Here is a 12475-nt window from a genome sequence, read left to right on the forward strand (position 1 = left end):
GCTTTCCTTTGTTAAGGCTGTAACTCATAATCTAGTATATTTTACACTTTATAGCAAAAAAAAAAAAAAAAAAAACTATCCAAGCTATGGGGAAGGTTAGAATTTAAGATTTAGCCATGCTTTGTCTTAAAAAAAAAAACTTACTTTAATGATAAATCCAGGTTGCATGTCACTCAACTATAGTAAAATATAACAAAGAGAAGTTTGAAGCAAATATGCCAAGTCTAATGAGGTACTAAACAATGTAATATAAGTATAATCCGGGTTCAAAGCAACTCAGTAATTACAGTTTGATGGGAGTATCCAGCACCAGGTATCTTCTGCTTCTATTATGAAAGTAAACACTGTACTGGTTCCATTGGTCTTTTGATATGGTAGAGCACTACTTACATCCTTCTGAACCCTCTCCTGACAGTCCAATTTGAATAATTTCTAAATACTCAAATCATGTCTTTGTTACATTACTTAGTGTCTGACAACAGAAAGTAAAACCCAACAATCAATATTTAAACTTGGTAAGTTTTCCTTTACTATAATTGAAAAATGTAGTGTGTTCATTTTTTTCTATTCAAAACATTCTCTCATTTTTTGTCCTGTTTGCTATTAGCCCTTTACCATATTCCAGAGAGGTGAGGTATTTAGGAGATATTCATAATTTACATCTCTGAAATGTTATTTTCTATATTAAAACAAAAAAGATTAAGATGAACTTATGATTAATAGAATTGCCCCAACCAAAAGAACTATATAACTTTGAAAAGCTTTATTGTCCTAGCTAATTAAAATACACTTGAATAAGGAACAGTAAACCATTACTATGTGACATTACTTTTTTAAACATTATAAAGTATAAGTAATCTATGGAGGGTGGGGGTACAGTTTGATGCCTCCCCCCACATATGCACCAAAATCTGGAAGAAAAGGGCTATCCTTAGAGAGTGATTTTATTAAATCAATGCACAAATGGAAGAAACCATACATCCCATGACCATGGACCATGGACTTTCTTGTAGTTTAATCAGTGATAATGCTGCTGTAGCTAAAGAAAGAGTGCATGATGAGAAGTTCAAGGGATGGCCAACCCCTCCTGGTAGCTCCCTAGGTGACCTCCTCTATTCCCCAGGCAACATTCTTTCAAATTTCAATTTAATGTTGCTGTGTCAAAACAAAGTCACTGTTAAGGAGTCAGCAAAGTAGGAAGAGGAAAAGATGGCGGAGGAGTAGGGGATCTTATTCCAACTGGTCCCTGGAATTGAGCTGGATATCTATCAGACCACTCTGAGCACCCACGAAACCAGCCTGAGATGTAAGAAGATCTGGATCTCTACAAACAGAGTATTGCAGGTGGTTGGTTTCCAGGTATGAAGTGGGGAGCCGTGATTCCCCGGGCAGATATCGGAGGATAAACGGCAGTGGGAGAGGACCTGGCTGTGGGGATCCTACACCGCCAGTGAGCGACAGCCTGGCGTGCTGGGGACGGGCACAGACTTGCAGACCGGTAGCGGTGGGGAAAGGATTTTAGGACAGCCCCCAGGGCGGAAACCGGAGCGGCGGGGTCCCACGTGCGAACTGGAAGTGGCTGGTGGTTTTAGAAGCACAAAGGGCAGAGATGTGCCCCGACCTGGAAGCAGGACTGGGAGTGCTGCTGAGGGGTGCACAACCCAGGACACTGCAGTTTATAGCAGCATGGACAGAAACGAAGATAGTGTGGCCTGGAGAGCTCACTGAAGAACAGACTGCGATCTCTCTGCTCTGAGGCAGAGGGTTGGAAACGGTCTCTTCTGCTCTGACTCTCGGAAGAGATGCAAAAAGCCGCCAGAGAAAGCCGCCAGAGAACAAAAGCCCCCAAAACTGGTTCCCACTGAGCCCATTCCCTGCCACAGGGAGGCAGGGCAACTCTGCCCAAACAGGGTTGCCTGAGTAACAGCGCGGCAGGCCCCTCCCCCCAGAAGACAGGCTGGGAGAACAAGAGGCCAGCAACCCTAAGGTCCCTAGAAAACCGGTGCATCTTGCTTGGGTTGTGGTCAATAATTTGGACTCTATACATTCCCTCAACCACCCATCAACAGAATGACTAGGAGGAGGAACCCCCAAAATAGGAAAGACTCAGAGACTGTGACTTCTGCCACATATTTACAAATGGATAGAGATATAACCAAGATGTCAGAGATGGAATTCAGGGTAGCAGTTGTGAAGACAATAGCTAGAACAGAGAAATCGATTAATGGCAACATAGAGTCTCTAAGGGCAGAAATGAAAGCTGAAATGGCAGAACTTAGAAATCCTATCAATGAGATCCAATCTAATCTAGATAATCTAACAGCTAGGTAAGTGAGGCAGAAGAATAAATTAGTGACCTGGAAGACAATTTAATAGATAAAAAGGGAAAAGAGGAGGCCAGGGAAAAACAACTCAGAATCCATGAAAATAGAATCAGAGAAATAAGTGACATCATGACGCGTTGCAATGTCAGAATTATTGGAATCCCAGAGGAGGTGGAGAAAAAGAGAGAGGACTAGAAGATATGTTTGAGCAAATTGTAGCTGAGAACTTTCCTAATCTGGGGAAAGAAACAATTCATGTCCTAGAGGCAGAGAGGACCCCTCCCAAGATCAAGGAAAACAGGCCAACACCCCGGCATGTAATAGTGAAACTCGCAAATCTTAGAACCAAGAAAACCATCTTAAGGGCAGTTAGGGGGAAGAGATTCCTTACATACAGAGGGAGGAACATCAGAATGACATCAGACCTATCCACAGAGACCTGGCAAGCCAGAAAGGCCTGGCAAGACATATTCAGGGTACTAAACGAGAAGAACATGCACCCAAGAGTACTTTATCCAGCAAGGCTGTCATTTAGAATGGATGGAGAGATGCAGAGCTTCCACGACTGGCAGAAAGTGAAAGAATATCTGACCACTAAGCCGGCCCTGCAAGAAATATTAAGGGGGGTTCTATAAAAGGAGAAAGACCCCAAGAGTGATATAGAACAGAAATTTACAGAGACAGTCTATAAAAACAAGGTCTTCACAGGCAACATGATGACAATAAATTCATATCATTCAATAATCACTCTCAACGTGAATGGCCTAAATGCTCCCATAAAACGGCACAGGGTTGCAGATTGGATAAAAAGACAGGACCCACCCATATGCTGTCTACAAGAGACTCATTTTGAACCTAAAGATATATACAGACTGAAAGTGAAGGGATGGAGATCCATCTTCCATGCCAGCAGACCTCAAAACAAAGCTGGGGTAGCAATTCTCATATCAGACAAATTAGATTTTAAACTAAAGACTGTAGTTAGAGACACAGAAGGACACTATATCATTCTTAAAGGGTCTATCCAACAAGAAGATCTAACAATTGTAAATATCTACGCCCCCAACATGGGAGCAGCCAACTACATAAGCCAACTGTTAACCGAAATAAAGAGTCATATTGATAACAATACGTTAATTGTAGGAGACCTCAATACTCCATCCTCAGCAATAGACAGATCATCTAAGCAGAAAATCAACAAGGAAACAAGAGCTTTGAATGACACACCGGACCAGATGGACCTCATAGATATATACAGAACATTCCACCCTAAAACAACAGAATACTCATTCTTCTCGAGCACACATGGAACTTTCTCCAGAATAGACCACATACTGGGTCACAAATCAGGTCTCAACCTATACCAAAAAGACTGATATTATTCCCTGCATATTCTCAGACCATAATGCTTTAAAACTGGAACTCAATCACAAGAAAAAATTTGGCAGAAATTCAAACACTTGGAAGCTAAAGACCACTCTGCTCAAGAATGTTTGGGTCAACCAGGAGATCAAAGAAGAACTTAAATAATTCATGGAAACCAATGAGAATGAAAACACATCGGTCCAAAACCTATGGGATACTGCAAAGGCGGTCCTAAGGGGGAAATACATAGCCATCCAAGCCTCACTCAAAAAAATAGAAAAATTCCGATTTCACCAACTAACTCTACACCTTAAAGAACTAGAGAAAAAGCAACAAACGATGCTTAAGCCACACATTAGAAGAGAAATAATTAAGATTAGAGCAGAGATCAATGAATTAGAAACCAGAAACACAGTAGATCAGATCAACAAAACTAGAAGCTGGTCCTTTGAAAGAATTAATAAGATCGAGAATCCACTGGCCAGACTTATCCAAAAGAAAAGAGAAAGGACCTAAAAAAATAAAATTATAAATGAAAGGGGAGAGATCACGACTAACACCAAGGAAATAGAAACAATTATTAGAAATTATTATCAACAAATATATGCCAATAAACTGAGCAATCTGGATGAAATGGACACTCTCTGGAAACCTATAAGCTGCCAAGACTGAAACAGGAAGAAACTGACAAACTGAATAGGCCAATAACCAGTAACGAGATTGAAGCAGTGATCAAAAACCTCCCAAAAAACAAGAGTCCAGGGCCTGATGGATTCCCTGGGGAATTCTACCAAACATTCAAAGAAGAAATAATACCTATCCTCCTGAAGCTGTTTCAAAAAATAGAAACAGAAGGAAAGCTTCCAGACTCATCCAGAGGCCAGCATTACCTTAATCCCCAAACCAGGCAAAGACCCCGTCACAAAGGAGAATTTCAGACCGATATCCCTGATGAATATGGATTCCAAAATCCTCAACAAAATCCTAATATTATCCAACAATACATTAAAAGGATCATCCACAACGACCAAGTGGGATTTATCCCTGGGATGCAAGGGTGGTTCAACATTCATGAATCAATCAATGTGATAGAACACATTAATAAGAGGAGAGAGAAAAAACCATATGGTCCTCTCAATTGATGCAGAAAAAGCATTTGACAAAATACAGCATCCTTTCCTGATTAAAACTCTTCAGAGTATAGGGATAGAGGGAACATTCCTCAAGTTCATAAAATCCATCTATGAAAAACCCACACTGAGTATCAACCTCAATGGGGAAAAGCTGAGAGCCTTTCCCTTAAGTTCAGAAACACATCAAGGATGCCCACTCTCGCCACCATTGTTCAACATAGTACTAGAAGTCCTAGCAACAGCAATCAGACAACAAAAAGAAATAAAAGGTATTCAAATTGGCAAAGAAGAAGTCAAACTCTCTCTTTTCGCAGATGACATGATACTTTATGTGGAAAACCCAAAAGACTCCACCCGCAAATTACTAGATCTCATACAGCAATTCAGTAATGTGGCAGGATACAAAATCAATGCACAGAAATCAGTTGTTTTCTTATACACTAACAATGCAAGTGTAGAAAGAGAAATTAGAGAAACGATTCCATTTACAACAGCACCAAAACCCATAAGATACCTCAGAATAAACCCAACCAAAGAGGTAAAGGATTTATACTCTAGGAACTACAGAACACTCATGAAAGAAATTGAAGAAGACACAAAAAGATGGAAAAACATTCCATGCTCATGGATCAGAAGAATAAACATTGTTAAAATGTCTATGCTACTCAGAGCAATCTATACTTTCAATGCCATCCCGATCAAAATTCCAATGACATTTTTCAAAGTGCTGGAACAAACAATCCTAAAATTTGTATGGAATCAGAAAAGACCCTGAATCGCCAAGGAAATGTTGAAAAAGAAAAACAAAGCTGGGGGCATCACGTGGCCTGATTTCAAGCTATATTACAAGGCAGTGATCACCAAGAGAGCATGGTACTGGCACAAAAACAGACATATAGACCAATGGAACAGAATAGAGAGCCCAGATATGGACCTCAACTCTATGGTCAAATAATCTTCAAAAAAGCAGGAAAAAATATGCAATGGAAAAAAGTCTCTTCAATAAATGGTGCTGGGAAAATTGGACAGCCACATGCAGAAGAATAAAACTCGACCATTCTCTAACACCATACACAAAGAGAAACTCAAAATGGATGAAAGACCTCAATTTGAGACAGAAATCCATCAAAATCCTAGAGGAGAACATAGGCAGTAACCTCTTTGACATCAGCCACAGCAACTTCTTTCAAGATACATGAAAGGCTAGTGAAACAAAAGCAAAAATGAACTTTTGGGACTTCATCAGGATAAAAAGCTTCTGCACAGCAAAGGAAACAGTCAACAAATAAAGAGGCAACCCACAGAATGGGAGAAGATATTTGCAAATGACACTACAGATAAAGGGCTGGTATCCAAAATCTATAAAGAACTTCTCAAACTCAACACCCAAAAAACAAATAATCAAGTCAAAAAGTGGGCAGAAGACATGAACAGACACTTCTCTGAAGAAGACATACAAATGGCTAACAGACACATGAAAAAATGTTCATCATCATTAGCCATCAGGGAAATTCAAATTAAAGCCACAAATAGATACCACCTTACACCAGTTAGAATGGCAAAAGTTGACAAGGCAAGAAAGAACAAATGTTGGAGAGGTTGTGGAGAAAGGGGAATCCTCTTACACTGTTGGTGGGAATGCAAGTTGGTACAGCCACTTTGGAAAACAGTGTGGAGGTTCCTCAAAAAATGAAAAATAGAGCTACCCTATGACCCAGCAATTGCACTACTGGGTATTTACCCCAAAGACACAGATGTAAGGGCCATAGAATAGATGTAAGGGACACAGAAAAGAAGGGCCATATGCACCCCAATGTTCGCAATAGCCAAACTGTGGAAAGAGCCGAGATGTCCATCAACAGATGAATGGATAAAGAAGATGTGGTGCATATATACAATGAAATATTACTCAGCCATCAGAAAGGATGAATACCCAACTTTTCATAAACATGGATGGGACTGGAGGAGATTATGCTAAGTGAAATAAGTCAAGCAGAGAAAGTCAATTATCATATGGTTTCACTTATTTGTGGAACATTAAGGAATAGCATGGAGGACATTAGGAGAAGGAAGGGAAAAATGAAGGGGGGGACATCGGAGGGAGAGACGAACCATGAGAGACTATGGACTCTGAGAAACAAACTGGGGGTTTTAGAGGGGAGGGGGTAGGGGGATAGGTTAGTCCGGTGATGGGTATTAAGGAGGGCATGTACTGCATGGAGCACTGGGTGTTATACGAAACAATGAATCGTGGATCACTACATCAAAAACTAATGATGTATTGTATGGTGACTAACATAATAAAATAAAATTTAAAAAAAAAAGGAGTCAGCAAAGTACAGCCTGCAATCAACATCTGGCCCACCACCTGCATTTGGAAATAAAGCTTATTGGGGCATGGCCACGCCCATGTGTGATGGCAGAGTTCAGCAGTGGTGACAGAGATCATATGCCCCACAAACCTGAAAATAGTTACTCTCTGGCCCTTTATAGGAAAAGTTTCCTGACCTTTGGATTAGAATGCAGTTTTTCCTCTTATAAAAATTTATTTTAGCTCTAAAGCAAAACATCAAATGCTTCCTTACTCTACCATATATCTAAAAAGGACCATATGTTTGTGACAACATACAGAAAACAAAACAAGCCAATGTGAGTTTATAACAAGCTTCCATTGTTAGTAACTAAACAGGAAGAACATTTGTTATAATCCAATATAAGAACTGTAATTTTTATCATTTATATTGGATGCTGGTAGAGCAGAGTTCTTTAAATAAAGATGCTTAAGTAGGTCTAACTTTTGTCAAGACAAAAGATTCCAAGCCTTTGGAGGTACCTAGCATCAGAAATTTGTTATGTTCCATTTCACTCTAAATGATAAGCTTGTCTCCAAATTGACAGTTAAGAGGTTGTTATGTTGCAATTAATATAAAGTATTGTGGGGAAATATCACTTACTTTTTGTTTAATCTCTAGAGATTTTCTATTAAGCACAGCATCGGGTTTGATAATAGCAATACTGTAGAGTTGATCTAGGGAAAAAAATAGGAGAATTTCATTTTCTTGGCACAAAGATTAGATAATGAAGGATTTGGGAATTAGAACTGTAAATTATTAATGTCCAGTGAGTTTCTGCCCATTGACAGCTTTGTTGTTATTACGGCATTCCAACTACCAAAGAGTTTCTCCTTAGAATCAAAGCGCAGTTCCTCTATTTGCATGCAGGAGAAACATTCACAAAAATTGGTGGTTCACAGGCAAAAAAAAAAAAAAGATTTAGGTGGGCACTAGTTATTTTAATATAATTCACATGCATTAAAATCACACCCATGATCCATCCAGCTTAGTATCACTGATGAGTGGAGTTTCAATACAAGCAAACATAACAGACTGATGGATTTCACCATCTAGAGATTTATCTACATTTACCTACACATTCTTATGATGAGCTTTTAGTGCAGGATAGCTCACTGAGCACACTGTTTGTCTCTGCTCCCTCCAAAGTATGAACACACACTCACACATCTACACAGACAATCCAGGAGGAAAACTGTTAACTGTAAAGTAAACCGGCATGTGGGTCATTGAGGAAGAAATTATTTTCACAAGGTTTTGGAAGATGATGAAGGATGAAGAGGAGGCTGCTGTCTAGTTAATCACAGGGGACAGGAACCCCTGTCCTGGGTAACCTCTGAAGGCCACAGGCACAGAGACCAAAGGGAAGGCAAGGAGAGCAAAAAAAGTTTGCTTGTTAATAACTGAGTCTAGTATTATCCTGCCAGTCCCTTATCAATAACACTGAGGTCACCACCAGCCTTTTTGCTCCTGCAACTAGTGCTCTACTGAACATCCATGTACACAAATCCCTTGCCATTACTCTGAAGGAAATTTACTTACCAACACTTTCATTGAGTACTTCCCCACCATCATCCGCCTCTGGATCTACAAACACAATTTCATGATACTGTGGACAAGAAATGCAAATAGAAGTTATATTTTAATATGATAGGAAAAGAGTTTTCAGAAATTTTATTTCTAATAAATATTTATAATCCAAGGGATAGAGGGTAAAGTGGAAATGTGCCTACATTTATCTAACTCTACTTTTCCCCATCTTTCCACTGAAATAAAAAAAAAAAGGAATGTTTAAAATGATTGGGGTGGTAAGACTATCAAGAAATAATACATATGGAAACTGTTTAAAAACCAAAAACCTTAAAACTTAAGAAGAGCACAGGGAATAAAATAAGAAAGAAGCAGAGATTATTAAGTAAGAAAGCAATAAATTAGGGGTGCCTGGGTGGCTCAGTTGGTTGAGCATCCAACTCTTGGTTTGGGCTCAGGTCATGATCTCAGTGTCGTGGGATCCAACACCCTGTTGGGCTCTGCGCTCAGTGGGGAGTCTGCTTGAGATTCTCTCCTTCTCCTTTGCCCCTCCCCTGCTTGCTCTCTCTCTCTCTCTCAAATAAATAAATAAATAGAAAGAAAGCAACAGATACATAATTATCATGTTGAAGATCAAAAGGGCATTCGATAGTTTCAAGATCCAATCCTAACCATTACCCTTAGTAAACTAGAAACAGAAAAATACCTCCTTAACTTATAAAAAACTGTCTTGCTCAAAACAATAACCAATTTTCTACTATAAAGTAAAATACTGGGAAGGATGGGGATGGGGGTTCCTTAATTTCTTGAGAAGCCCTTAAAGTGCTTCTGTGATTCTGTTTTAACTATCTGAAAGGTTTATATATTTACATATATACATTTTTTTGCCAAGAGAATGCATAATTTCAGAGTCTCGATGAAATAAAGACCCCAAAATGTATGGAAATGACTACACTGGAAGCTCTCATTCTTATTACAATCGGGAATAAGATAATTATACCAGCTATAACTTCAAACTGATCTGACTTTATATTTGCTGGACATGTGCTGGCCAATACAGCAGCCACTAACTACATAAGGCTATTTCAGCACTTGAAAATGAAGTTAATCCAAATTAAGATGTGCCATAAGTGATAGCTGCACAGCACATTCTGAAGACTTAGCATGAAAAAATGATTGCAGAATACCTTATTTTTTATATTGAGTACATATTTAAATGGGAATCTTTTTTAATATATAGGATTTAAAAAATTTAATTTCACTTTATTCTAAAAAAAGAGAAAAAGAGAGAGGGAAACAAGCCGTAAGAGACTCTTAACGATAGAGAACACCTGAGGGTTGATGGAGGGAGGTGGGTGGAGGGATGGCCTAGATGGGGGATGGGCATAAGGAGGGCACTTGTTGTGATGAGCACTGGGTGTTGCATGTAAGTGATGAATCACTTAATTCTACTCCTGAAGCCAATATTACACTATATGTTAACTAACTAGAATTTAAATAAAAATTTGAAAAGAAAAAATAATAATAATTTCCCTTTTTTCTTTGTTGTTTTTAATGTGACTAGTAGAATATTTTAAATTATGCATGTGACTCACAACATGACTTGTATTTTTTTACGATCTACAGGGCTGTGCTAGCCCAGGCAATTAGATAAGAAAGCTAAACAACAAGCATTCAACAAAATGGAATAATATAAAATAAACATATTAATACATTTCTTACATTCACACTGTTATTCATTAAAACAGGATATCATTCTGGGGCGCCTGGGTGGCTCAGTCGTTAAGCGTCTGCCTTCAGCTCAGGTCATGATCCCAGGGTCCTGGGATCGAGCCCCACTTCGGGCTCCCTGCTCGGTGGGAAGCCTACTTCTCCCTCCCACTCCCCCTGCTTGTGTTCCCTCTATCGCTGTGTCTCTCTCTGTGAAATAAATAAAATCTTTAAAAAAAAACAAAAAAAAAACAGGATATCATTCTGTAAGAACACTCAGAACAACAACAACATAACCACAGAACAGAGTACACGTAGAGAAAGGTACATAGAATATAGCAATTAGGAGTATATGTTTAGGAGTCATTCTGCCTGACATCAAATTCTGGTTTCACCACCCACTAGCTGTCTGTTTTTGGGGAAATGACTTAATGTTTTTAAAGCCCTGTCTTATCATTTGTAACTATCTCATTAGATTTCTTGAGATTCCCATTCAAGATGGCAACATAAAAGGCTGAACTTAACTTCCTCCTATAAACACACCAAATCTACAGCTCTCTATAAAAAAAATTTCCTCTGAAAAAAATCCAGAGAAAGGCTGAGCAACTCCTACATGTCAGGCAAATGAGAAAAAAACAAAAAACAAACCCATATTGAAATGGGTAGGAAAGTAGGAGAGTTTCAGACACAACTTGACCATCAACTTCACCCTCACCACAGTGACACACAATTGGGAGGGAACAACCAGCATCTCCCTGAGGAGTGAAGAAGGGTTTAGACTCACCATATAATGTGCCAAATTTTAAGACTTCCATTTGAAAGATAGGTCCCCCAAATCCCTAGCTCTGAAAGCCAACTGGGGCTTGTGTCCATGAGTCCCAAGAGGCTAGAGTAAACAAACAGTTCTCAATAGGCTGGAAAGGACGGGCTGTGGCTATCCTATCAGGGCTCAGCACACAGGCAGCTCACTGACATGCCCAGTTTCTCTCTGAAAGAAGCCTATTTGAAACTCTTAAAAGCTGTAGCCTGAGAGGCAAGCTCCTAAATTAACACAGATCTAGGGGCTGACTGCAGTCCTCTCTGGAGACCAGGGAGGATGACAGGCCCATCTTTGCACCTTCCCTCTGCCCTGCTCCAGGAGGCTGATGTCCACGTGAACATGGTTTGAGCGCACATCTGGCACCCCACACCAGCTTTTGTGGCTGCTCCCCAAGGACACATCCCTTATAGCCTGACTATGGCAGCCAGCAGAGCAGGTGTTGTTGGGTTCAGTACAACCAGCTATGTTTGGATAAACCATCCATACAGAAAACCAATAAGAAAACACCGGACTTAAATTATGTTAGACCAGGTGGACCTAACATTCACAAAACATTCCATCCAAAAGCAGTGGAACCCACATTCTTCTCAAGTGCACATGGAACATTCTCCAGGATAGATCATATGTTAGGCCATATCAAGAATCTTTTCCCGCCACAATAGTATGAAACTAGAAATCAACTACAAGAAGAAAATTGGAAAATTCACAAATCTGTGAAGATTAAACAGGCTACTGAACAACCAATGGGTCAAAGAAGAAATCAAAAGAGAAATTCAAAAATACCTGAGACAAATGAAAATGGAAATACTATATACCAAAATTTACAAAGTGTAACAAGAGTTCTTTTTTTATTTTTAAAGATTTTATTTATTTATTTGACAGAAAAAGCACAAGCAGGGGGAGCTTAGAGGGAGAGGGAGAAGCAGGCTCCCCACCAAACAAAGAGCCCGACGCGGGGCTCGATCCCAGGACCCTGGGATCATGACCTGAGCCGAAGGCAGACACTTAACCGACTGAGCCACCCAGGCATCCCTACAAACTGCAACAAGAGTTCTAAGAGGGAAGTTTACAGTGATAAATGCCTACATTAAGAAAAAAAAAAGATCTCAAATATAAAAACTAACTTTTCACTTTAAGAGTCTAGAAAAAGAGAACTAATGGAGTCAAAGTTAGTAGATGAAGGTAGAAATAAACAGGAGAAATAAAACTGATACTACATAGACAACAGAAAAATCAATGAAA

At 39.4% G+C, this 12475-nt stretch overlaps 1 protein-coding gene across 1 annotated transcript in view; it reads right to left on the reverse strand.

Moving 5' to 3' along the window:
- NME8 (NME/NM23 family member 8) overlaps positions 1–12475 on the reverse strand; it is a 65860-nt gene that overhangs the window by 31852 nt on the left and 21533 nt on the right. Inside the window, exons 6-7 of the mRNA XM_078059844.1 lie at positions 8716–8782; positions 7777–7850 (exon numbers count right to left, since the gene is read on the reverse strand). Coding sequence (XP_077915970.1) covers positions 7777–7850; positions 8716–8782 — 141 coding nt within the window. The remainder of the gene's footprint in view (positions 1–7776; positions 7851–8715; positions 8783–12475) is intronic.

This window comes from Halichoerus grypus, chromosome 12 (genome assembly GCF_964656455.1).
Source record: "Halichoerus grypus chromosome 12, mHalGry1.hap1.1, whole genome shotgun sequence".
In the NCBI taxonomy this organism is placed as follows: domain Eukaryota; kingdom Metazoa; phylum Chordata; class Mammalia; order Carnivora; family Phocidae; genus Halichoerus; species Halichoerus grypus.